The sequence below is a fragment of the Phallusia mammillata genome, chromosome 5 (genome assembly GCF_965637545.1).
Source record: "Phallusia mammillata chromosome 5, kaPhaMamm4.hap1.1, whole genome shotgun sequence".
In the NCBI taxonomy this organism is placed as follows: Eukaryota; Metazoa; Chordata; class Ascidiacea; order Phlebobranchia; family Ascidiidae; genus Phallusia; species Phallusia mammillata.
The window spans coordinates 14,658,658-14,685,756 of record NC_137256.1 but is presented as its reverse complement, the minus strand read 5'-3'; the positions used below and the strand labels follow the sequence as shown (position 1 = coordinate 14,685,756).

The window sequence follows — 27,099 nt, the reverse complement described above, 5'->3', positions numbered from 1 at the left end:
AGATACAAGTGTTTCGTGACCCTACAATGTACACGAACCTTTTTGACGAAGCAACAAAGATATCAGCGAATTTGGAGCTTGATGAAATTTCTGTGCCACGCCGTCGGCAGCCGACACCACGTTTCGCTGGATCCTCACCACACTTCCACGCCGAATGTGCCAAAGATCATTACAGGTTTGTATGTGGAGTTTATTGACTGTTTACTTGGGTGTTTGCAGAAACGGTATGATGTCCGCAACTCAAGCTTCCAAACATATTTGGAAATCGAAAATATGCTAATGAAGGGCACAGCAACATATTTAGATTTAATTTCAAAATATCCCGAATTGAATGTAACTCAACTGTCTGTACAGTTACCGATATTTAAGTAGCACACGGGGGCAAGTTCTGTAAATGAAGCAAAGTTAGCTTATCGCGCTATGAGTTCCGAACTACGCCAGTTATTCACGCAGGTGTTTAGTTTGCTCAAACTGCTTTTGGTGTGCCCTGTCAGCTCTTGTGAATGCGAGCGAAGCTTTTCAACACTTCGGCGTCTAAAAACATGACTGAGAAGCACGACTACCCAGGTTCGCATAAATCATCTAGCTGTTTGTCACGTGCATTCAGATTTACTCGATCAAGTACCGGTTGAAGAAATCACTAAAGAGTTTGTTGCTGTTTCGGAAATTCGTCGAAACATGTTTGGACATATTTGACAACAAAACTGATTACGTGTCATAGATTTTTTTCGTATGTCATTTTGTTGTTTGTTTACAATAAACAAAAAATGCTAAAGCTTAAAATCTGAGTTTGCTGCAAAGGTTTCGAGGCAACGTATTTCTGTAGTCAAATAAAATCTGTTTGGTGACGTCATGACTCCAATCGAGATGACGTCATCTACTCACAGCATTTATAGGTCCCCCCAATAATTTTAATGGATTTTCGCCCCTGCTTGTGACACAAGTTGATGGCGCTAAAGCCAATCGGCCGTCTTGGCATTTTACAAATTGACAGATTTTCACCAACTGGAGAGCTATAACGTGGGTTCTAACACTGTTCGCAACAATACAACTATTTATCATTCCAGTTTGAATTGTTACATGAAACCTCGGGGAACCCTTTATTTCACGGAAACCCTGTGGGTGTTGCACCTCTGGTTAAAGAGTGTGACGTAAAAAGTAACAAATTTTTTGTCCCGGGACATAGGGAAAATCCTGGGATGGAATTTTTTGCTAAAATTGTCCGGGATCCCGGGAAAGAAACCCTAATAGGCACTGTCTTGACTTTCAAGACTTTCCCTGTAGCGCGGCAGGGTTAACTAACTATTGTCATGCTAAATACCGGATGTGATCGCATGTGACCGTATGATATTCCGCTTAAAATACTGCATTGTATGTGAAATGTGGGAATACAAGCCCAAGGGGAAAATAAGCCAGATTATAGTGTCACTTTATTTACAAACCTTTACCCAACTCGAATAGCTCTAACCGTTAGCGCTTTCAAAAGTGCGCAAAATAAATTTTCGTAAAAGCGTATTTAAGTTCTTCACAAGTTCCTGTCTTGTGATAATATGCGATATAGCCTATCATGCGGTAACATATGCGGTATCAAGAGGTAGTTGGTACCACCGTGATCTGGGTGATTGTCGATTATACAGAAGGCCTGACTGGGCTACCAAAGCTGGGTTCTTTAATGGGGCGATTGCGACAATTTTCGGAGTTGGGGGCGATGTTACTTCCAAGGGGTCGTTTTCATAATTTTTGTGTAAATTTATAGCTACAAAAACTGTGGAACTCAGTTAACTTGAACCAACAGATTTTATTCGTATGGCAAACAAACACGAGGCACATGGGGCGCATGAGCCTAAACATGCCGCTATTTGAACAAATTGTGAGGCAGGAACTTGGCTGAATGGTCCCACGCGCCTGACCCATGTATACAGACATAAGAAATCTTGAACGGGATTCGTCACCGGTAGCGTCCTGGGTTGAAAATTTATCACTTGAATTTGCTTTCACGAAAATTATAATTTTGCGGACTTTTGAAGACGCTGACGTTTGAAGCTATTCGGGTTGGGTAAGGGTTGTAGCCTAATTGAAATAATACTAGAACCGGGCCTAATATAGCCTACCCTTGCTGGGGCTTGTATTCTCACATTTCACAGACCATACAGTATTCTAAGCGGAATCCCATGCGGTATCATGCAGTCACATGCGGTCACAATCGTTAGTACCACCCCTTTATTAGGACTATAGGCATATGTATGGTGACGGGTGATACTTTTTAAATACTAGTCTACAGTATAACGAACTTTTTCTCAAACTTGTTTTGCTTTCACACTTTCTATATGCCTACTAGGTACTATAGCGACCCAAGCTGCGCAGTAGGCTATTTGTAGGCTACTATTAATTTGGTAAATCTAGTGCAAGTTGATGCAGATTGTATTGGATTTTCCTCTATGAGCCATTGCCTAGAAAGGGGGCAGTTTTGCTATAGGCTAAAGGATAAAGACCCCTGAAATAAAGCGACAACAAGAAGGATTGACTTATAGGGCGCCGTTTTTTTAATAAATTAAGTTGCAGCAACTTAGCTAACCTGCAACGAAACATAGGCCCTGTGGCCTACCTCAGTGCTCTTCAACCACGGTGCACCCTGGGGTGCACCAAAATACGCATGGGGTGCACCAGTACGAAACGGTATACAAGTGTGCATCGCAAACTTTTAATGAATGATTAATATTTGACTTACAGGATATTAGAAAAAAGATGTAGGTTTCAATTGATGTATAAACGAACCTCTGTATTTTCTAAAAATGTTGATGTCTAAAAATTTTTGTTTCGGTTTAATTGACATGATGATATGCATAATGATTTTTCATGTCGCTTTTTACATCAGTTTACCTTTTAAGTAGACAGGGTGCATGAGTTTGCCATAACTACTTTAAGGGTTCACCAAACCAAAAAAGGTTGAAGAGCACTGGCCTACCTAACTTGCGACGCAAGATAGCTAAGTTGCGGCAACCTGCAACGAAACATATACGCTACTTGCGACGCAAGATAGATATCTTGCGGAAACCTTTAGGCTAGCCTACGTCGCAAAATAGCCAACTTGTGGCAACTTCGCTAACTTGCAAGTTGCAACGAAATTTAGGTAGTTGCGACGCAACACAGTTATAACTTGCGGCAACTAGGCCTACTAACTTGCTGCAACTTAGCAATTTTTCGTCTCGAATTAGCCAAGTTGCCGCAAGTTAGCCAACTTGCAACGCTAAGTTGCCGCAAGTATAGTTTTTTTTCAAAACGGTCCAAAGGCGCCGTTCTCGATAAAATAATTTGCGACAACTGTCCTACACTGACTTGGAACGTTGGGAGGTTGGAAATGGGATAGTTATTATAATTTGTTAATTTTTATTTCTTTTCGTAGGGTTCGAACCAGGACGTCCCGGGGACGAATCCCGATCAAGGCTTTTATGTCTGCATGTGGGTCGGGCTCGCCGGACTATTCGGCCAAGTTAATACGCGTTTTCTTTCTTTTTTTTATTGCGATAACTAAGACACGAACAAAGACAGATACATGAAAGTACAACAGAACAAACAGACAAACGCTAAGTATTTAATGGCATTCAGAGGCCAGACCACTTTACTAAGCACTCTGCACGTTTTTTTCTTTTAGTAGCAATAATTAGTTCGGACTGTTTCGTCATTTTTAATGCGTTAATAAATCTGTTCACAGTAGGTTTGTTTTGTGCATATTTACATTGGTATATTACAAACCGGGCACATAGAAATATACAATTTAACAATGGTGTAACAGAACTGTACGAGTGGGTTCCAAATAAACATAACGCTACATTCGGTTTAATATTCAGTAATAGTTTGCGAGAGATCCAAGAAGTAACATTTTCCCAATATAGGGCGACAACTTTGCAAGTGTAAAACAAATGAAAAATGGTTTCAGGGAAACTTTCACAGAAAACGCACTTTTCTGAAGTTACTATGCCAAAATTGTATAGTTTATTATTTGTTATTACCGCTCTTAAGTTTAATTTGATTTGAAACGCCCTTAATTTTGTTTCTAAGGTACAGTTATACGTGTTCCTGTACACCTCCCTCCAGTTGGGCTTTTCTGTACTAATCCCTATGTCGGTTTCCCATTTTTTCTGTTCTTGTGTTAGCGGTTCTGATGTGTGGTCTTTTACGAAGTTGTAAGTTTCTTTAACTGTGCCGTGCAGGGCTATGGTATGCAACCAAGTTGGTTTAGTTTCAGTGGGTACTCTGTTGGTTTGTCGGTCATATATATCCCAATTGTCTGGAATTGCGGCGACTAATTTGATAAAATAGGTGAAATCTTGATTTGTTGGCTGAAAGTTAAATTTGAGGGCAAGTTCGTCGTATGTATAGTAGGATCACCATCATTGTTAAGTAGATCAAGGTGACTGAGAATACCAGCGCGAATTAGCGGTGGCATGTAAAAGGGTTTTAGGCGTGATCGGACTTCTTTATTTAACCAAAGGGGTCTATAAACATTAGCGGGGAGATTTGTAAGTTTTGCGAATTTTTTGCAGGCAGAGACTGCCTTTCTTAATGTTCGTAAGGGGATTGATTGAAGGAAGAGTTTTGAGTTGGGAGACACACTGCTGTTTAACCACGAGTTGAATTCGCTGGGGCTCCCGACCGAGGTTTCGAGATCTTTCCATGGAGATGTATACGAATCGTTGAATAATCGATTGACCCATTTGATATCTAATGACACCAGATATGCGTCCAGGTCAAACATATTGATTCCCCCATCCTCAATATTACAACAGAGCTTTGCTCGTTTTACTTTTTCCCATTTTGAGTTCCAAATGAATTTAAAAAAAATTCTTTTAAGGTTTTTGACGAATGCTTCTGGTTTAATCATAGAATTCTAAAAACAAAGAAGGACCACTGGGCTTCGTCACGCTTGAGTAAGACTGACACGATCAGAAAAAGTGTCAACAGCGGCAGGCGACAAATAGGCCACTGTACCTGCTTTTTGCAGTGATGTTGGTTTATTTTATAACATTTTTTACCTTGTTAGCAGGAGCTTTACCTTAAAAAGTATGTCGGGCAGTAAAATTACCGAAAAGTTGCTTTTGGAACTGTTTGACATTCCAGATCGACTCGACACAACTCCTGTCAGTGTCATGCAGTCCACATGCGAAAATACCCCTGATTTTGTAAAGCGTATTTTACCTGACAAAGTCAAAGTATCTCCTGCAGGGTATGAAGTTTTTACAAAATGGCTAGGTATGCATTCCAAATGCAACCAAGCAAGCATAATTATTGAAGAGTATCCAAAGTATTGTTGTGACGCTTATATTTTATTTTTAAAATTGTCACAAATGGAAGCAGCAAAACAACTGTTACACGTTGTTAACGAAATTTTGCGTCATCCGGAAAAAGAAGCCATGGCTCAATCATTTCCACTTACAAAAACTGAAAGTGAAATTTTAGCCTACGTAGGTGGTTACACAGTACATAAAGCAGAAAAGAAATTTCCACACCTACGATATATTATTCAACATTTGTACGATGCCAATGATGCAAATTCATCATTTCTTTGCATGCTTGAAAGAAAAAACGGATGTTTAAAAAGGCCATCAGAACATTTTACATTCTTCACGGACTATTTGTATTTAAATTTTAGCAAGGAATGCAACAAGAAACTTAGCACTATTAATTTTGATTCTGTGATTGTTTATGTATTTTCTGGTTCCCACTTCTTAAGGTTTACAGAAACTTTAAGTGACATGGCCAAATGTGACTATGAGCAAAGTGAAACAATTGTTACCTATATTGTCAAGCTTTTTATAAGGGTACTCGGTCACAGTTTTAGCAAAAAACAGTTCGAAAACATTTTTAGAAAAGTAAACAAACAATCTTCTGGGTTGCGAGCAAGTTTGGCCACTACATCAAAATAACAAGGGTTGCAATAGCTGTAAATTATTTATTTTTCTTTTGGAGTGGTTCATCACACAATTCTGTCCAGGCATTCTTTTTTCCAAATGTAGTGTTTCCCCCTTTAATTTTTTTTATTATTTTGCGTTGGGTTATGTGCTGCACCCCATATGACACCTGAAATATATCAGGGTTTCTGGCTCGATGTCCAAGTTGTCTCTAAATAAAATTACAAATTGTGTAACCGGTATTCTGTTATTTATGCAAACAGCAACAAATAAGCTTACAATGTTTCCAAAAAATGCCTCCAACACATCTTGTGAAAAAGTGTGAAGGCACACATATTCGAATTTTTCTAAAAGCCTCTTTGCAAGAAAAATCAGATTTCTTTTTGTAAATACTAATCCTTCCAGTGTTGGACGGGCCATAATTCTTTTCGTCTCACCCTTGTGGTGTTTTTCTATATCATTCTACATAAATAAAACATTGAGGTGATGAACTGAGGACACCAATGGCAATAACATCACAGGGACTAAGAGTTAACATAATCTTCATGCAGAATGTTAGGTAACTATTGTTTTGTTAATGTTGTCAGAGTACTACATAAATGAAAAGACCTTTCAAGCAATAAGCTCTTCAATAAACACATTTTGTAGCCATAACAATCGAGAGTCTTCTGGATTGCGAATTGGACACTTGACGCCACAATTTACTATGTCGAACCACCTGCAAGTGCAAACAAGCCTATTGTAAATAACCTCCGTATATAACAAATGGATCCAAATGTTATATTGGTTTAACAAGTTGGTACAGTAATGTACTTACTTAGCAAAAAGAAGGATGTAATCAGCTGTTCCAGATCTGTATGATAAACTGCTTACTTATGTGGTTATGCAGTCATAGCATATTAATTACCTTTGTACATGAATTCAATTGAATATGAGCCAAGCTTAAGTTAGTTTTTCTGAGCAAAGGCATATCCTTGTCGGTATTATACAATTCCACAACATGGGTCCATAAAATATCTTTTCCATTCCTGTTCATGTACTTTGATCCACCAGGTTTTGAAGAAAATAAACTGTTTCTTGCAGTCTATGTAAAAAAAGGCAGGCATGAAAAAATATCCAGTTGGAGTATACTTGTTGCTTACTTTTAACAAATGTGAAGGATCCGAACATAAATAAACAGGACGACTTGGACAAATCGGATTAGGTGCATGCAGTGGTTCCAACAAACTTATTTCTTTTTTTCCACTAATCAATTTAAAAAACTGTCGATTTGTAGCCATTCCATCAGCAATAACTGCATGGATCTGCAAACCTCTAGACTCGCATTCCAACAAAATTTTCCAAAATATTAAGGCCAGAGCTGGTGCAGGGGTAACTTTGGTTGGATACCACGCTATAGGCAGTGAAACTTTTCTTTTGACTGTTCTCACATAAAACACTAAAACAGGATGAGTTTTAAAATCATGTTTAAGAACCTAAAATTTTCATTTTAAAGTAAACACTTGCCCAAAACATGTGTTGCAATATCATTGCTTAAGTCAGCTCCAGAGTAGTCCAGGTCAACAAACCCAACCAGTTTGTTGTCCTTCATGACAAGGTTTTCTTTTACTGCAAAATCATAGATCAGTAAAAATGTTTATTTGGCATACACCAAAATAAAACATACTTTTCATTTCATCCAGTGTGAGAAATCCAACTAACTCAGAGACCGAGGTTGATACCCTTTCTATCTCATCAAGAGACATTTGATTAATTCCAGGCTGAGGCTTTATAAAATTACTACACAAAAGTATAATAAATATTTTGCTGTCCCTTAACAAACTGCAACTTTACCGGTAACGCTTGATGGTTGTTGGGGAAGGCAAAGTCAAAACATCGGAGGCACGTATATGTTCATATGCTGCTGGCGACCGGCAATAAAATTCGATGCACCATCGTACTAAATCTGGATGGTAACGGCGAGCATTAGGTGGCAGTGTTATGTTCAATAACTGTTGCTTTAAAAACATTTCTTTCCAAGGATTGGTGTTCTGCAAAATGCAATTAATCGTTATTATTACTGTTTAATAGGTAACTAGCTTCATATAGCGTACTTGTTTAACTTGTGAGTCATCATCTTCTAGCAAAAGTGATTCACTTTGAATTTCAACGCACTCAGGACATGTTGCATTTTTCTTGCAAGCTAGAATTATAACATACCTTGATACAATCTGAAAATACATACGAAACAATATACACTTACCAATTAATCTACAGTTTGTTGCTCTAAATACATTGTTAATTTTGATTGATCCATTTTCCCATGTAAGAATAGGATGAACTTTTGTGTTCTTAACTTCTTCTTGTACTCCGCTACAGGGAGTCAGATTGGAAATTTCATCTACATATTGTTTGTAGAAAAGCAGTTGGTCATAATATACAAAAATAAGTTAGCTACAGATTGCAAACACTTTTTCAAGTAGTAGTGTCTCATCAGTGCAACTGGTGACAACACAGATTTATGTTGTTCAGATTTAAATGACCAAAGCAAAAATTGGAAACTTACATAATACTTTACTTAGTGCAACTTGTTGGGAATCAGGAAGAGGTACTGATCCCAAATCAACTTTCCACCCATCTACAGACAACTCTGCAATTTTTGCATTTAATGCAAAAACAACCCTAACAGTGTGAAAATTAATTCTGATTAGTACTTTTTTGGGGTAAAAACTTGCCTAAACTTTTACCTTAAATGAGGAACTAGTTGTGCCTCTACATGTAATTCTGACACCAAGTTGTTTCCTTTCTCATAAAATATCCATTTTTCTGAAAATGAATCTGCATTATTAACTACTTTTACTGACATGGCACCTGGCAGACTAACAGCTGGCCTCTCTAACCTTTTAAAAACTCAGGTAGTTGTTTAAAAGACTTCTGTAAGTCAATAATATTATTGTGTCTTTTTCTGGGCTCTTCTGCAACTCTTGCCACTGGTGGCTTTCTAGATGGATGGGTAAAACTTGACTTTTTTGGTAAATGTAAACATGGTTTAGCACCCTGGCAAAGAGTCTTGAATTTGCCATGAACAACAATATCTGTTGGCATAAAGTGCAACTCACAAATTGCTGCCCTGTGAAGAAAAATACTGACATTAACTGATATTACGATTTTTTTGCATATTCATGGCAATTTACGTTTCTTTTTGTAGCATTTCTTTAATGCAATCACCAGAGGCTGCATCTCTCATGGACAGCACAAACCTTGTAAGCTGCTCTCTATGGGCTTTTTCTGCTGAGCTTTTGGCAAGAGCCGGTTTTCGGACAGCAAAAATTGAAACTTTGCGTTCGTTCTTAATTTTAGAATTTCTGACGCCTGAAATACAGCCAGGCACACAGCAATGACTAGGCGCCATGGTTTATATTTACACTTTTCGAGCGACCAAACAGACAACAGGTACTGAAGTAACGAGAAAACTCGCGGTATCGTGTCAGTCTTACTCATGCGGAACGAGACGCAAGAACAATGAGTGGTCCTTCTATGTTTTTAGAATTCTATGGTTTAATACGCGTTTTTTTTTTTTTTTTTTTTTTTTTTTTTCACGGGGTTCGAACCCAGGACTATCCCGGGGACGAATCCCGATCAGGGTTTTTTATGTCTGTATATGGGTCAGGCGCGCCAGACCATTCGGCCAAGTTCCTGCCCTTTAATACGCGTTTTCAATCGAGAAAAAAAAACTACTGGGATAATGCGCTATCTACCGGTAGAAAAAAATTAAAAAAAACATATTTTTTACATTTGTGACGCATTTTTGTCAACATCCCTGGATTGAAAAAATCCGGGAAATATTGTGGTAGGTAGAAGAAACAATTACTGTAGTATCACCTACTCGATCAAGGCAATCCGTGTTACAGTATACATATAAGGAGTGTGTTTTTTAGTCAACTCTGTTTATAGTTCGTTCGATGTGAATGTTGCCTGTCATAAAAAAGCTCCAAGCCTCCAACTCTCACTCCAATAGCTGCCGTTGCGACCATGTATTTTTTGCACTGGTACACGCGATATGAAACAAACATGCAATTAAGGCATTATGCTGTGTAAAAGTCAAGGCTGTTAATACATTGATAAATCAGTAACAGGATGGTTTCATTATTCAATTTACACACAATCAAACAAAGAGAGATAAATAAAACAATTTAAAATTGTTACGATAACTAAATGGACAAACACAGACAAATCACCAATAGTGCATACTGCATTACCCAGTATAGCCACTGCAAGAGCAGCTATTTTTGTCAACAATGGTTCTTTAAAAAAAAATCAATTGTGCAGATAAAATTTAGGTCTTGTTTTAAAAACATTTCTTAGCTTTTTTGTAGTGTTGTGCAGTGTTCCTGTATTATTTTTTCTACACATGCACCCCAAAGTAAAAACCATGCACTCTTTTGAATGAGGTAACAACCAAAGCACCTTTGTTATGGATGAAGTTTCAGGCTTTCAGCTAATTTACAAATATGGAATTTTGAAGCAACAAACATGCAAAAGTAAAGTGACATTTTCCAAGCCAAAAATAATACATTGAAAATGTGGTGAATATCATATGTAATCATGCATACAATTGCAGACACTATGACATGATATTGTAAATTACTACCTGTCTCACACTTTTTGATGAACTCCTTTGTAATGATTATATTTAAAATGAATTGTTCATGAATCAAAACAGTGTTTTTATTTTTAAGCTAATTTATTCAAAAAGGCATCTGCAATTTGATATTATACTTTACTTCATATACTTTTTTTTTACTTTTACAGACTTGTAGTAAATGTATAAAAATGGGAAAGCAGAATAGTAAACTTAAACCTGAAGACATACGAGATCTTCGTGCAGCTACAGAATTTAATGAACATGAACTTCAGGAGTGGTACAAAGGCTTTATCAAAGTAAGACTAATAGGTCTTTCAGATAATGATTTTGCATATTTTCTTCTGTTCATTCTTGTGGACAGTTCGTATAAAATGTAAATATCACATAAGAATAGATGGGTGTGACAGGGAACATAATTATGTAGTTTTTATACATGCTTTTTTCCTCCCAAAGACTGTTGCTTATGCTGATATCCCCATTGGTTGTTCTACTAACTAGGTAAAGTTTGCCAACATTACAAAATCAGAAATTTACAATAATTTGATTGTTTAAATTTATTCAAACTGAGCTGCTATTATATTGTACAGCTTTTCAGTCCAGGAAGAAAAAATACAATTTGTGCTACAGTAACTAGTTTGGATTAAAGGTGTGGTAAACAGCCTAAAATGGTATTTGTTGGTTGTTCTGTTCAACACAGTGGTTCTCATCTGTTTTTGCCTTGCGACCCCCTTAAGAGGCATTCTAACAAAATGTTACCGCATACAAACACATAGAAGAAGTTTTATACCATAGTGTGGTTATCACACATCACTGCAAAAGTTCAGCTATTTACTGTACAGGAAACTCTTAAAATTGTGGTTATACCTCTTGTCACCTTATAAACATTTTTAATATTTCATGCTTTTTATGTCAAAAAAGTCCAAAACACAATCATAGAAGTATATATTTGTAAATTCTGTTGCAATAAAACTGTGGTATGATTTACCATGCTAAAATCCAATTTGGGTTTCGCCTTTGCCATAGGCATAACGTTTCAAAAAAATAGTGGCGGTTAAACTTTTGATAATCGACCCCAATACCTATACAATGTGCAGTATATGTACGGAAGGGGACCAAATACTAATACCTTTTACATCAGGGGTGTCCAACCCGCATCACAATTTCTGCATTGTTACGTCCACAATCTTACTCTTGCTTCAAGAGTCAGTCAGTAATATTTCTTGCTTCATTGTTGTACATCTGATATCAAACACTCGCGCAAAACGCATTTAGCAGTGAAATATCTTAGCACTCTGCAGTGATATAGATTATGCCAAATAAGAAACGAAAAGCAAGTAACACTAACAGAATATTCTAAGAAAAGTGGACATGTGGACAGCCATTTTAAGATTACAAATTAGCAGCAAACACTCAAGTGGCCCGCGCAATCATTCGTAAACCGCATGTGGCCCTTTGGCCATAAAGGTTGGACACCCCTGTTTTTCATGCTCTAGCTTGCAATTTCTGTCACATTGTTTTGCGAAAAGTCACTTGACACAATTTCTTTGTTTGTTTGGGATGTTTAAGCATAGGACTAAATGTAAAATTGATTATAAGTAAGAAATGTGGCAGTCTCTACATTGTTGATTCCCTAACATAGGTCACTTTGGATCAAGTTAAGGCCGTTGCAGTGCTTTGCAAACAAACATTAAACACGGCTTTGGAATCGTTTATGCCAAAAAGATAAATATACATGCACCTTGCATTGTTTAATGTTGACAACCTGTAGGTTAAGAAACACTGGTCTTACACAAAGGTGTTTACATGTTTTGGTCGAAAAAGAGTGTTTTTATTTTTTTATATATATCATATTATTCAAATTTATATCGATGATAGATAGGTCCCAGAAGTTGTGTCAAAATCTATTTTAACCTAGGTGTTAACTCCCATACCCATGAATAGAAACCAAATGTGTGGAAGACCAATATATTTGGTTGCAATATACATATCAGAGTAGTGTGGGTTTTATGATAATTTGTTGTTAGTCGACTTTAAGTGCTAATGACTTAGAAGAAATGAAAGGAGTTACAAAAATTTTGGTTGTTTTTGTTTGAAAAAAGGAGTATTTTCATTGCGTTGTGACATGCTTGCATTTAATTCTATTGCCAGACAAGCTCTATAAAGTTTATGTAGCTTCTTTGGACATATTGCTTGGTTATGTATAAATCAGAAAAGACATTAATGTTGAACACAAAGGACTGTGTGCTACTAAACCGTTTCGAAGTTGAACATATTCATACTGGGATCAGCCCCAAAGCTTGTCATATGGGAATGGTTGGGAGATCAGCTGACTGGGTACAGGGCCTTCAATAGGCCATTTTAAAGGTTCATTAAATGGTCATTCAGCTACTGCAGGTCAACGGTATCCACCTAACATTTTTCAGTTTGTGTTGGTGCTTTGAACTAATTTGTCTTTCACGAAATATCGCATCACTATTATGCCAAAACCAATTGGCACATGTGTGTGGGGGACCCATTTGTTTTTCAATCATGTTAGTAGGTCAAGTTGTGTGAATAGCAAATCAGTAAATTGGATATAGAATATGTCAAATGGAAATGTATAGAAAAGCCAACTTTCTAGTTTTGAAACAAAATAAAAACCGAAGCAATTGTTTATTCTGCTTAGACAATTTGCCACACTAGTTTTACCCAATTAATATGGAGGCCAGGTATTTTTTCTGGTTTGCAGTTTTAGTTTTAAACAATTTCAACTAAACCAATATTTTGATTTAGGATTGTCCATCTGGAAATTTGACAATGGATGAGTTTCAGAAAATTTATGCCAACTTCTTTCCTCAAGGAGATGCTTCAAAATTTGCAGCTCATGTATTTCGAACATTTGACTCAAATGGTGATGGTAGGTTGAGAATTTGTTTGATTACATGTGGGATACATTTTGATTATATGTTGTTTGTTTTTTTGTTTGTCAAGCTGGAACATGTAGTCTAGTAGATGGGCCATATGTTTCGTTGGACCTACTGACCTTGCTTGTCCCACAATAATTATGGGTCCCCTTCCCTGAAGGGGACACATATTGATTTTACTCAAATTGTTTTTTTTTTATTTCTTTTTTTTCTTTCATTTTTTTTTCTCCCCAAAGTTTGTCCGACTCGTTTTTCCATCAAATGTTTGATGGATTTGGATGAAATTTACACAGATGGTAGATATAGTTATGTAGATGTGCATCCCACTTTGTTTTTGTTGATAACCCCAGTATTTACCCCGTTAGCCCCCTAAAATGAGTATTTTTCCCCTGAAGTTTGTCCGACATGTTTTTCCATCAAATGTTTGATGGATTTGGCTGAAATTTACACAAATGGTAGATGTAGTTATGTCGATGTGCATCCCATTTTGTTTTGTTGATAACCCCAGTATTTACCCCGCTCGCCCCCTAAAATGGGTGTTTTTACCCCGAAGTTGGTCCGACTCATTTTTCCATCAAATGTTTGATGGATTTGGCTGAAATTTACACAGATGGTAGATATAGTTATGTAGATGTGCATCCCACTTTGTTTTGTTGATAACTCCAGTATTTACCCCGCTAGCCCCCTAAAATGAGTGAGTTTTTATACAGTGTCAGAATTAGCTGAAAATTGGATTTCTTGTATAGTATGCCATTTATAGGTGTCAATTGTTGCGTTCAACCCTGTAGTCCTAACATTTACCCCACAGGCCCCTAAAGTGTAAAACGTATTTGTATGTTACTGGGCACCACAAACGAAAGATTTCTTTTGAGCGATAGTGTTACAAGGGCAACCAGTTGTATGTTGCTCGTTGGTGGGTTGCTTGGTGAACGTTTTTGCGCCATGGCAGTTAGGGGCTTGTTAACAGCCCTATGACGTCAGAAACATTAACAGTTGTTGCTCAAAACACCTCTAGTGGTCGAAATTTTAAACATGGGCTGAAATTTTGCAGTACTATTGATTAAGTCGTTGTGGTTTTTATATATTTTTTAGTTTGTGTGTCGAACCCAATTAGTTGCCCTACTAGCCCCCTAAAATGGCTCAGTTTTTTAAAACGTTAAATAGGACATACTTCAAAGAATATCTGGAGTGAATCTAATTTTATAGTTTGTATTCTACATAGTATTATTATTTAAGCCCAGTGCCGATCACTGTGTTTTACCTTACAACACCCGACTTTCTCATGGTTATCTCTTGAAGTGCATTTTTTACAACTTTGCATGTGTGGGGACCCATTAGTTTTTGCCTGCAGAAACGACTAAAGTTAAAAAAGACGATGGCTAATGTGGGACCCAATACAAAATAAGCATAGGAAATATATTTATGTTTTAAAATAGGTTATAGTGTATATGCAAGGGCAATATATATGTGCTAAGCCACCCTTCTAGTCTGACCTTGCTTGTCCCACAATTTCGTTTGGACCTACTGACCTTGCTTGTCCCACAATTTTTTTTATTTGTTCATGTACACAAATCAAGCATTTTTAGTGGCATAATATGAAAACAATTGGATTGATCCAAATGGACTTTTTTTCAACCTTAATTACTTAGTGCTCAATAGACCTCTGGTGTTTTGCGGCCATTAGGGACAATTTACAGCACTAGGTCTTTGTGGTTTGTTGTTTTGTATAAATTGGATTATAATATACCAGTTAGTGGTGTGGACTGTTGTGTTTCAACTTATAAATCTCAGAACTGGAAGAAATGTGGACAGATATTTAACTGATAAAGAACTAACTTTTTGCCTATTTTGTAAAATGCAAATAATGCTGTAAAAAGTGTTGCTAATGTAAAATGACAAAGTGAATATGTACACTTCAAAATGAGTAACACTGTACATACAATGGAAGCCACCCTTCAAATACCAAGTTCTCTGGAAATGAACTGAATTAAAATGACTTATGTGCTGCAACAATTTAAATGTATTTATAAATCACAAAGTGATGTCATTTTGGTTTCACAGCTAGTAGATATTAATCTGCCATTTGTTTTGAATAGACTTAATGGTCCTAATGGCTACCTTATTCCTAATGGCTACCTTAGCTACCTTATTCCTAATGGCTACCTTAGCAAAATATGTTTCACATGTTTTTTATGCTGTCAGCATGAATTTAAAAGTTTCCTTCATAAAATGGTCTTGTTTGTTTCATTTTTAATCTTGGTGTGTGTCAATGTTGGCATCATAGGCACTGAGTAGGGCGCCGCCACCTTGGGTGTGTAAAGCACGGTGGCGGCCACTGTGGATATTTTGGTTTGTTAGTTGTGGTATCGTAGGAAACATCATAAAATCTTAAGAAAAAAACGCTCCAAAAAACCTGTTTGGGTTAGTGCCTTAATTGTTTATGACGCCAAACACATAATTGTTTGCCAGTGTTTGTTCGGCCATTATTGCGTACAATGCAAATGTGTTTTAATAAATGGTTAAGTCAGATGGTATAAAGCAGCACCAACTAAAAGAAACATTTTTTTTACTATTGCTAAACCAATAACAAAGTCCCAACAACGTGTTTCCAAAATTAATATTATTTCAAACATTCAAACATTTATTATGGGTCCCCTTCCCTGAAGGGGACACATATTGATTTTACTCGAATTGTTTTTGTTTGTTTTTCTTCCAGAAGTTTGTCCGACTCGTTTTTCCATCATGTGTTTGATGGATTTGGCTGAAATTTACACAAATGGTAGATATAGTTATGCAGATGTGCATCCCACTTTGTTTTTGTTGATAACCCCAGTATTTACCCCGCTAGCCCCCTAAAATGGGTGTTTTTACCCAAAGTTTGTCCGACTCGTTTTTCCATCAAATGTTTGATGGATTTGGCTGAAATTTACACAGATGGTAGATATATTCATGTAGATGTGCATCCCACTTTGTTTTTGTTGATAACCCCAGTATTTACCCCGCTAGCCCCCTAAAATGGGTGAGTTTTTAAACAGTGTCAGAATTGGCTGAAATTTGGATTTCTTGTACAGTATGCCATTTATAGGTGTCGATTGTTGTGTTCAACCCTGTAGTCCTAACATTTACCCCACAAGCCCCTAAAGTGTAAAATGTATTTGTATGTTACTGGGCACCACAAACGAAAGATTTCTTTGGAGCAATAGTGTTACAAGCGCAACCAGTTGTATGTTGCTCGTTGGTGGGTTGCTTGGTGGTCGTTTTTGCGCCATGGCAGTTAGGGGCTTGTTAACAGCCCTATGACATCAGAAACATTAACGGTTGTTGCTCAAAACACCTCTAGTGGTCGAAATTTTAAACATTGGCGGATTTGGCTGACATTTTGCAGTACTATTGATTGAGTCATTTATATATTTTTTTAGTTTGTGTGTCGAACCCAATTAGTTGCCCTACTAGCCCCCTAAAATGGGTCAGTTTTTTAAAACGTTAAATAGGACATACTTCAAACAATATTTCTACATAGTATTATTATTTAAGCCCAGTGCCGATCACTGTGTTTTACCTTACAACACCCGACTTTCTTATGGTTATCTCTTAAATTGCATTATTTTCAACTTTGCATGTGTGGGGACCCATGAGTTTTTGCCTGCAGAAACGACTAAAGTTATAAAAGACGATGGCTAATATGGGACCCAATACAAAATAAGAATAGGAAATATATTTATGTTTTAAAATAGGTTACAGTGTATATGCAAGGGCAATATGTGCTAAGCCACCATTCTAGTTTCAAACATTTTTTTTCTAAATTGTAACAAACGTTGTATCCTATGGTAAGTTTGTTGGGCTTCAAGTTTGAGCTCTTGTGGTTGCATGCATTAGTGACATCATACTTCGCATTCGCCACCTTGTATTTTTGTAAAATTCGGCACCTATGGTAGGCATGCATTATGCTCACAATGTGTCTTCCACCGGGCTGCCTGCTTTATTGTCCATTGAATCGTTATGGGTCCCCTTCCATGAAAAGTGCACATAATGTTTTTGTCCGTTTTTTTCTTCTCTCTATTGCTTGTTTGGTTAAGAAAGAGTGCTTCAAATTCGGACAGATGTTAGTTATTAATCCGAATTTGATCCTCCTGAAGTTTGGCCCTGAATGACCCAGCAATTCACCCACAGGCCCCCAAAGCGATGTAAAAAAAAACGGCTGTACTGAATAAAGCACATATTCTAGGAGTTTCATGCTTGGTTGGTAGGTCCAACATTTACCCCACAAGCCCCCTAAAATATGTAATTTTTAAAAAAGTGCGGGAATTAAATGAAATTTGCAAGGTTTATTGAACATACTATTTTAAGTCCTCAATTGTTGTGTTTTGCCCTGTAGCATGACAATTTAACCAACTTGTCCCTAAAATGGGTGACTCTTTTAACAATGTTCAAATTGAATAAAAATTGGACAGCTTAGAATTTGTTATTCATAGGTGTCTATTTTTTTGTTTTACCCCATTATACCACTATCTACTCCTTCTTTTCTTGAAGAACAGTGAATAGGACATACTTTAAACAATATCTGGGGTGATTCTGATTTGTCTAGTTTGTACTCTACATAGTATTATTATTTAAGCCCAGTGCCGATCACTATGTTTTACCTTACAACACCCGACTTTCTCATGGTTATCTCTTGAAATGCATTATTTTCAACTTTGCATGTGTGGGGACCCAGGAGCTTCCGTCTGCAGAAACAACCAAGGTTATAAAATACAATGTGGCTAATATGGGAATTAATATAAAATAAGCATAGGAAATATATTAATGTTCTAAAATAGGTTATAGTGTATGTGCAATGACAAAATGTGCTACCCTTCTAGTTTTCAACAGTTTTAAATTGTAAAATTTACAACCCAATAATAATTTCATGGCAACTTGACATTATAATGGTTAATTCTGTTTGTGACGTCATTTATGTGTTAGCTCACTGTTGAGTGTTGTCTGGCTAACAATGCTTTGAACCAGCTCTCCAAAGTTCGGGCTGAAAAAAATGTGTGGTCGAAAAAACAAAAATAAAATAATTATGGGTCCCCTTCCCTGAAGGGGACACATTGATTTTACTCAAATTGTTTGTTTGTTTTTGTTTTTTTTCTTCCCAAAGTTTATCCGACTCGTTTTTCCATCAAATGTTTGATGGATTTTGCTGAAATTTACACAGATGGTAGATATAGTTATGTAGATGTGCATCCCACTTTGTTTTTGTTGATAACCCCTGTATTTACCCCGCTAGCCCCCTAAAATGGGTATTTTTTCCCCAAAGTTTGTCCGACTCGTTTTTCCATCAAATGTTTGATGGATTTGGCTGAAATTTACACAGATGGTAGATATACAGACGAATCCGGTTTATCGCATCATCGATTTGCCACGGGTATTTGATGCGATTAACCGGATTATGCGATAATCCGGTTGCTATGTAAACAGTACACGCCGTTAACGAAAGTGCTCATTTTCACTTCCCAAGCTAAAAAAAGTTGCAGTGACGCTCAACTATGGCAACGGGGCAGTATTTTCTCTCTTTTGTTGCCGAGAATCGAAAAAAAGTACTCTCAAGTCAAAACTAGATTTATTACTCTAAGCGCAATGCATGACGTCATGCTTCCTAACTGTCGTGGCTATGGTGCAATCAAGTGTGTTGAAGAAACAGTAGAAACGCACACACACACACTCTTAGTTGGCGCGCACGCCACAGTTCGCTTGATTGTGCTTTCTCTTGCAGTAAGGTTTATTTGAAAAGATATGTTACATCGCGTCGTAGCCAAGGGGCCCAACATATAAATTTGGGAACTTCCCTATGAAGACGGTTTATGACGTTTTAGTCTTGTTTTGGGTAGTTTCCCTTATAAATGTGCCAGGCGTCTCGCTTCATATACACGTAAAATGGCCTGTTGTTTCTAACCCATTTCGTTTTCTAGTTCAAACCAACGCGTTAAGCGGCAAAGTGCTAGGTGCATATTTGTAAGCAAGCCCAAACCCGTACACGACCGAAACCTGGTCAAACTTACAACTTCGGCACATTCTACAGCGCAAGGGCGCTAAGGCGAGCTGAATCATCAGTTTCTATTATAACCCGTTATACAATTGACAAAAAGAATAATTGATTTTAGCAAAACTTTAAAGACTCAGATTGTGGCGCTACTTTCTAGCTTACTCAGCAAAACTACAGCTGCAAGACGAACGTGACTGTCACGTGATCAACGTGTGATTGTTGCTTCAAAAATTTAAAGCAGCAACAAGTAAGGTCACGAATAGAAGACATAAAATATGTCAGTCGTTGGCACGTTACCAATTACGTGAATCTAAACAACATCGTGTGATTACTTGCGATCTAACATTTTTTACAACCATAACTTGTTTGGCGGGTCATGAACAATACAACAGAAAACATTTTTAAACATTTGTTTTACCTTTAACTTTGTTTAAATTTCAATACAGTTTAACACTTCGAATTTGGTGCAGTTCGCACTTAGTAAGAAATTACAATCAGCGTCTTTGCCGGAACACCAGTTTCGTAATTTTGACACGTTAAACTCTTCATTTAAATTTTAAACGCCTGTTATATCACTATTGGCGATTAGATAAGCCAATAAAAAAGATCAATGTGCACGGCTTTGAGATAACGACTCCTTGTTATCGCACAGCGGTACACTGAACGCCGTTTTAATCTCCTAATGACTTTTCCAAAATATTTTATAGTCGAGACGTGTCATTTTCAACGTTGAAATTATATGCGTTATTTGGTGTAGAATGCAAAAATGCATCCACGTCTTTTCGTGTACATTACCTCCGGAGGATTTTACTATCACATCGTCGTTTTTTATTCGAAAAACTCGGTCTGTTCGACTTTCACATAGAGATCATCAATCCGGTTAATCGCATATTTCGTTGAAAATCGATGCGAATATCCGGTTTATGCGATAAACCGGTATGCGATTAACCGGACGATTTTCTTAACAAACGATGGGCGACGGTTTGGGATTTTTAATTGTGATGCAATTAAACGGATTATGCAATTAACCGGTATGCGATTAACCCCAGTCCCCAGTATTTACCCTGCTAGCCCCCTAAAATGGGTGAGTTTTTAAACAGTGTCAGAATTGGCTGAAATTTGGATTTCTTGTATAGTATGCCATTTATAGGTGTCGATTGTTGTGTTCAACCCTGTAGTCCTAACATTTACCCCACAAGCCCCTAAAGTGTAAAACGTATTTGTATGTACCACCATCTGTGAAAGTTTCATCTAAATCCATTAAATAATTCATGACAAAGGAAGGTGTACACACTGCAGGAAAGAAAAAAAATCTAGTAAAATCAAAATTAGTGATCTTCAGGGAAGGGGACCCATAATTACCCCACAAGCCCCCTAAATTGGACCAGAAGTCTTTGTGTAGCAACCATTTCATTGTTGTATCCAGTTTGAGGATACCAGATTGAGATGCTAATTAACAAACATTTCTGAACTTAGCATCAATGTCCATATGCATACAGTGTTGTTATTTTTTCAGAAACTATAGACTTTCGTGAGTTTATAGTAGCATTAAGTGTGACCTCTCGCGGAAATTTAGAAGACAAGCTTAAATGGGCATTTTCAATGTATGATTGTGATGGCAATGGGACTATTTCACGAGACGAAATGCTCGAAATTGTGAGGGTATGTGCATTAGCGTGGATAAAAGTATAACTATGATGATTGGCCAGTTGCCAGAAAATTTCTCATGATATGTGCTATTTAGGCTATTTACAAAATGGTTGGTGCTGTTATGAAAATGCCTGATGATGAATCTACTCCAGAAAAACGTACAGACAAAATTTTCAGACAAATGGACAAAAATCTTGATGGTAAAACATGACATGACCTTCACAATATAAATTGTAACTTGTTATTCACGTTTAAATAATATATGCTTTTTTATAGGCAACATATCACTTGAGGAATTTGTGGAAGGTGCCAAAAATGACCCATCAATTGTGCGCCTTCTTCAATGCACTCCAGGAAGTACAGGATTGGGGATGTCTGGCCAATAATGCTTCCAACAAAGTCTGTTATACTTTTTTTCCAAAATGGGTGCAGATCATGAGTTGGAATGCCTAAAATCTGTATTTTTTAAAAGGACACCTGGAAAGCTTATGCACATGTCATTCTTATTACGGGAGTGGGGCATGCTGTGCACCTAAAATGTGAATTGACCTTAAAATGTAAATAAATTTAAGAGTTTATGATGTATATTCCTATGTGCCCTGAGATTTTTCACAATAATGTTTTGTATTCTTTCACATTTAATGTATGAAATATGCATTTACACTGGTATTTTCAACTCTTAAAATTTAGTCTGTTCATAAGTAAACTATTTGCACTAAATATGTTTTTATGTCAATTTAATTTCAGTTATGTAACTGTTCTATTTTACTTAGTAAGCTGCCAACCTTCTTTCAAGTATTTTAACATTCTTCTGCTTCGTCGATACAAAACTCCATATTGATGTGGTTTTTAATTCAAGTTTAAGCTAATGTTTCTAGCTAGTAAGGATGGATGAAGTTAGCCAAGCACAGAAATGATGATTAGTGTTTAACATTGCATAACACCAAATAGCCAAAGTAACAACTGTAGCTTGAAGTGACAATCATCAGACACTCGCCTTACTTTTTTAAACCTTACACATTTTGAAAAAAGCAAAAATATTTTAGTTTTTGAAAATGGTTTGAATTGAAAAAAAATTGAATTGCTTTAACCAAATGCAGACAACCTGCTCAAGACTTGTGTTAAGGAGTCTTTGGTTTAACCTGCAGAAAGCATACAAAATTGTTGCGACTCATGTTATGTTATTTGTGTGATAGTATGATGACATGTTTACCAAGCACTAGATTTATTTTGTAATGCATTGTGCCGGGCCAAATACATATTTCAATTTCAACCATCCTTACTAGCTAGGCAAAACCCGCTAGTCCTACATATAGATACGGTCCACTGGGGTAAGATATATGGTTCTTGTTTTTTTGGTTGTGTAAGTTTTGATATTTTTTATGCAATAATTTAAAACCACTTCAAAACAGCTGGAACAGTCAATTTTCAAACACACCTTCAATGCCAAGAAAATCAAGTAATATTTGTAAAAAAATAATCATCAGCGAAATTTAACCTGTGGTTTTAACATTTTTTCCCAAGAAATAAAACCAGTGCCTTGCAACTTGTGTATGACATATGTGGGGATTATTGTGCCATACAAGCAAATATGTAGAGTTTAGTGTAGGCTTTAATGCCAATGGGGAAGTTTATTTGTCTTATACCTTTTTTGTATTAAGTCCTTGCATATCTGAGCTAATAGTTCACTGGGTTTCGTCCAAAAAAGCGTTTAAACGTTTGCCTAAAAGATAGTTCATTAAGTTATAATGGTTCGGTTATGTATGTTATGGGTGGATAAAATATATGCTAACACATAACAAGAAAACAAACTAGAAGGGTGGCTTAGCACATATTGCCCTTGCACATACACTATAGCATATTTTGAAACATTAATATATTTCCTACACTTATTTATATTGGGTCCTATGTTAGCCATCGTCTTTTATAACCTTGGTTGTTTCTGCAAGCAAAAACTCACGGGTCCCCACACATGCAAAGTTGTAGATAATGCATTTCAATAGATAACAATGAGTAAGTAGGATAACTAATTGAGGTTCAACACACACAAACTTAAACGAAGGAAACCACAATGACTTAATCAATAGTACTGCAAAATTTCAGTCCAATCTGCCAACGTTTAAAATTTCAACCACTAGAGGTGTTTTGAGCAACAACTGTTAATGTTTCTGACGTCAAAGGGCTGTTAACAACCCCCGAACTGCAATGACGCAATAACGATAATTGGCATACTTTACAAGCTATCCAAATTTTAGCCAATTCTGACATTGTTTATAAACTCACCCCTTTTAGGGGGCTAGTGGGGTAAATACTAGGGTTATCCGGACAAACAAAGTGGGATGCACATCTACATAACTATATCTACCATCTGTATAAGTTTCAGCCACATCCATCAAGCATTTGATGGCAAAACGAGTCAGACAAACTTCGGGGAAAAAACCATTTTAGGGGGCTAGCGGGGTAAATACTGGGGTTATCAACAAAAACAAAGTGGGATGCACATCTACATAACTACATCTACCATCTGTGTAAATTTCAGCCGAATCCATCAAACATTTGACAGAAAAACGAGTCGGGCAAACTTCGGGGGAAAATACCCATTTTAAGGGGCTAGCGGGGTGAATACTGGGGTTATCAACAAAAACAAAGTGGGATGCACATCTACATAACTACATCTACCGTCTGTGTAAGTTTCAGCCACATCCATCAAGCATTTGATGGCAAAACGAGTCAGACAAACTTCGGGGGGGAAAAACATTTTAGGGGGCTAGCGGGGTAAATACTGGGGTTATCAACAAAAACAAAGTGGGATGCACATCTACATAACTACATCTACCGTCTGTGTAAATTTCAGCTGAATCCATCAAACATTTGATAGAAAAACGAGTCGGACAAACTTCGGGGGAAAATACCCATTTTAGGGGGCTAGCGGGGTAAATACTGGGGTTATGAACAAAAACAAAGTGGGATGCACATTTACATAACTACATCTACCATCTGCGAAATTTCATCCAAATCCATCAAGGATTTGATGGAAAAACGAGTCGGACAAACTTTGGGGAGAAGAAAAATGAAAGAAAAAAAAAGAAAAAAAAAACATTTTGAGTAAAATCAATATGTGTCCCCTTCAGGGAAGGGGACCCATAATAAATCACGATGTAAAATGATAAAAATGTAAAAGAATAAAAACGGATACAGGTATGTTGCAGTTAAACCACACAAGACCCTGCTGCAACGGCTACAACACCACTACTGATTTGAGACTGACAGTTTTTGCGGGGAAAATTTTTATCATTTTACATCGTGATTTATTTGTTTCCTGTTTGGGACTGACGATGCCATATATTTGGGCGAAATCGATTTCCAAAGTGTTTCGCATAAGAAATATACAGACTGATTTAAGTGTGTGCTGAATTTGTCAGCTAATTAATGTCTAGCCTATAGGCTATGTGTGACTGGAATCGCCTGTTGAGCACTCGTGGATCAGGACGATTTCTGTATTAGTACATCGAAGATAAAAAGTGTTTCGTATGTAGGCATGCAAATATACTTTCGAAACATTAACGTCAATATACTATAATATTAATATACTTTTTTTAAATACTGTATGTACTATTAACGTTTTGTGCCGAATACAAACTTTTTTTGCTGACATATAGCCTATTAGAGTTAAACAATTAAGTGTAGGCTATTTATGTTGGAACGCTATTGTCCCCATTAATCACCTAAATTGGCCAACTAAAGTTCCATTTGCATTACTGGCAGAAGTGTCCGGACCTCGTTGATTATTACCTTTTGTATCTGGACCTTAAGTTAGGCCAGTGGTTCCCAACCTATGGGTCGCGACCCAAAGTTGGGTCGCCTGTTTTTTGTGACAATAAGAGGATTTATTCTTTGACTTCGTTTCGTAGCGTTATTTTTTAATTTCCCAAGGTTAAATCAGGGTTCTTCAACGATGGGTATTTCGTCCAACGAGGGGTTGATGGTGACAGTTTTTAAAGTTGGGGGCGATATAAGCTTACAAGAACTGTGAAACTCAGCTAAATTTATCTTACAAGCAGATTTTATTCGTCTTGCAGACAAACACCAGGGACAAGGGGCGCATCAGCTTAAACGTGACGCTATTTGGATATATATTTTTTACTGACGATTGATTGTGCTTTTTGTGATCTCGACAGCAAGGTTGGGCAATTAATTTGCCACATAGGTAGGCTACACTTGTTGAGGCCATGTATGGTGACGGGTCATACTTTTTAAACACAACGCTAACGAGCTTTCCCTTAAACTTGTTTCGCTTTCACACTTCCTATAGGCCTAATAGCGCTTCCCAAACTGTGAAGTATGTTGGTAAATGTAGTGTAATTTGATGTTGAATGTATAGGATTCTCCTCTACAGTATAGGATTACCGTATACCGTACAGCAGTGGTCGGCAACCCCTGACACGCGTGCCAACGTTGGCACGCGAGAGGGTTTTTCATGGCACGCCAACTGATTTGCATGTTTGTATTGAAGTAACGATTTAACCTGACACACTGCTTGTTTCTTGTTTTTACTATGACATTGTCTTAAAATTTAGCTTTATATGCACAATACACTCCGCTTTCTCTTTACTATTAATAATTGCTGGCACGCACTACTATTATTTAGCAAAACGTTGGCACGCGAGGTCATTAACACATGGAAATAACCAGTAAATTGGCACGCGTCGTGTAAAAGGTTGCCGACCCCTGCCGTATAGGAATGTATAGGATTCTCCTCTCTTCTAATGCCCCATTGTTTTCAACAAATGAAGGGCATTGTTTGCGCATAATCGTAATATTATTTTGTCTATGATGTAACAAACTATTTCAAATTGTTGCCCCAAAATAATTTCAAGACAACTTGGCGTAATAATGGTTAATTCTGTTTGTGACGTCAAATTGGCTGATAATGCTTTGAGTCAGCTCTGAAGTTCGGGCTAAATGGAAATGTTTTGAATAGTATTTGTTTGATTTTTTAAATTTTCCAAACTGGCGTAATAATTTTCGAAAGCTTTTCTGATTCAGTAACAAAAATACAACCGAAATGGAAAGAATACATGCCCATGGGTCGCGGGACATCACAAAACAACATTTTGGGAAGTATTTGGGTCGCGTCAAAAAAAGGTTGGGAACCACTGAGTTAGGCTATAGCCCAGTGGTTCCCAAACTTTTTTCTTTTAAGGCGCATTTTAGAAAAAACAAAAATTATTTGGCGCACTTCGAACATTTGAATAACTTTTTTAGCTGACAAAGGCATCAACTATGAGGTCATAAAGCCGCTATACAGGTCACTTTCATAGTTAAATAGCCTAGTTCAGTGGTTCTTAACCGGTGGGAAATTTAATGTTTTCGGAGGGAAATTATGTAAGCTTGAAAAGAGCAAACTTGGGCTCGATGGTCGAAACCGGCTTTGAATTAACCGTTGAAAGATACATTACTAAAACTTTTCTGCAACAAAGTGTAAGATTGATTTAACCAAGGTTTACAAGACACATACAAATCCAAAGGCCGTTTGTTACATCACAGACAAGACTGAAACCATCAATGACTTTGCTGTTGTGTACTTATAAAAGCCTTTCCTTTGTTGATTGTGATGCAATAAATGACTTATGCAAGCATAGCAGACTCTTCAGTATTCCAAAAACGTTTAATATCTCACAGAAGCACTATTTAAGCTAAATAAGATTGCAGTATACCTTTAGGGTCCAGACCAAAGCGCTCCACAAAATTATTTCATTTAAAGAATTTTTTTTTTGTTACGTAGAGCACAAAACATGTTTATAAAAATAAGAGAGGGGGAAATTCGAAGTTGGTGATTGTCTTTAGTGGGAAACCACACCAAAAAGGTTAAGAACCACTGGCCTAGTTGAACATCTCAGAGACGTGGAGCATGTTGGCCTAGTGGTCTAAGCACCTGGTACCACAACTCTACTTGATTGATTTTTTTTTCACGGGGTTCGAACCCAG

At 37.0% G+C, this 27,099-nt stretch overlaps 3 protein-coding genes across 5 annotated transcripts; 1 reads left to right on the top strand and 2 right to left on the bottom strand.

Annotated features, from left to right (window-relative positions):
* Positions 1-5,498: 5,498 nt before the first annotated feature.
* On the bottom strand, positions 5,499-8,606 carry LOC145227919 (uncharacterized). 2 transcript variants are annotated; one of them, XM_080092880.1, is made up of 10 exons: positions 8,455-8,606; positions 8,152-8,289; positions 8,003-8,091; positions 7,743-7,939; positions 7,576-7,688; positions 7,416-7,517; positions 7,052-7,347; positions 6,817-6,993; positions 6,189-6,371; positions 5,499-6,120 (listed from the first exon to the last, which is right to left on the bottom strand). In XM_080092880.1, the coding sequence occupies exons 4-10, from the start codon at positions 7,916-7,918 to the stop codon at positions 5,947-5,949; spliced, it is 1,221 nt and encodes a 406-aa protein (XP_079949006.1). In that variant the 5' UTR covers positions 7,919-7,939; positions 8,003-8,091; positions 8,152-8,289; positions 8,455-8,606; the 3' UTR covers positions 5,499-5,946. The 2 variants fall into 2 exon arrangements, with proteins under 2 accessions (XP_079949006.1, XP_079949005.1); XM_080092879.1 differs by lacking the exons at positions 8,003-8,091; positions 8,455-8,606 and having other exon boundaries at positions 8,152-8,218.
* A 16-nt stretch (positions 8,607-8,622) lies between these two features.
* LOC145227922 (uncharacterized) lies at positions 8,623-9,585 on the bottom strand. The gene is made up of 2 exons (XM_080092883.1): positions 9,083-9,585; positions 8,623-9,018 (listed from the first exon to the last, which is right to left on the bottom strand). The coding sequence occupies exons 1-2, from the start codon at positions 9,298-9,300 to the stop codon at positions 8,784-8,786; spliced, it is 453 nt and encodes a 150-aa protein (XP_079949009.1). The 5' UTR covers positions 9,301-9,585; the 3' UTR covers positions 8,623-8,783.
* A 1,115-nt stretch (positions 9,586-10,700) lies between these two features.
* On the top strand, positions 10,701-22,657 carry LOC145227921 (hippocalcin-like protein 1). 2 transcript variants are annotated; one of them, XM_080092882.1, is made up of 5 exons: positions 10,701-10,829; positions 13,306-13,429; positions 20,978-21,117; positions 21,206-21,311; positions 21,388-22,657. In XM_080092882.1, exons 1-5 carry the CDS (start codon positions 10,722-10,724, stop codon positions 21,495-21,497), a joined length of 588 nt encoding a protein of 195 aa, XP_079949008.1. In that variant the 5' UTR covers positions 10,701-10,721; the 3' UTR covers positions 21,498-22,657. The 2 variants fall into 2 exon arrangements, with proteins under 2 accessions (XP_079949008.1, XP_079949007.1); XM_080092881.1 differs by having other exon boundaries at positions 20,978-21,123.
* Positions 22,658-27,099: the final 4,442 nt, after the last annotated feature.

What these genes read in the sequence shown, in the direction of transcription:
- LOC145227919 (XM_080092880.1), bottom strand. Translation starts at nt 7,918, where the DNA reads ATGTTTTTAAAGCAACAGTTATTGAACATAACACTGCCACCTAATGCT. An exon ending in ACAACCATCAAGCGTTACCG is followed by an intron (nt 7,689 to 7,742) that starts GTAAAGTTGCAG and finishes ACTTTTGTGTAG; the next exon opens with TAATTTTATAAAGCCTCAGC. An exon ending in CACACTGGATGAAATGAAAA is followed by an intron (nt 7,518 to 7,575) that starts GTATGTTTTATT and finishes ATGATTTTGCAG; the next exon opens with TAAAAGAAAACCTTGTCATG.
- LOC145227922 (XM_080092883.1), bottom strand. Translation starts at nt 9,300, where the DNA reads ATGGCGCCTAGTCATTGCTGTGTGCCTGGCTGTATTTCAGGCGTCAGA. An exon ending in GAAATGCTACAAAAAGAAAC is followed by an intron (nt 9,019 to 9,082) that starts GTAAATTGCCAT and finishes TTTTCTTCACAG; the next exon opens with GGCAGCAATTTGTGAGTTGC.
- LOC145227921 (XM_080092881.1), top strand. Translation starts at nt 10,722, where the DNA reads ATGGGAAAGCAGAATAGTAAACTTAAACCTGAAGACATACGAGATCTT. An exon ending in AAATGCTCGAAATTGTGAGG is followed by an intron (nt 21,124 to 21,205) that starts GTATGTGCATTA and finishes TGTGCTATTTAG; the next exon opens with GCTATTTACAAAATGGTTGG. An exon ending in AATGGACAAAAATCTTGATG is followed by an intron (nt 21,312 to 21,387) that starts GTAAAACATGAC and finishes GCTTTTTTATAG; the next exon opens with GCAACATATCACTTGAGGAA.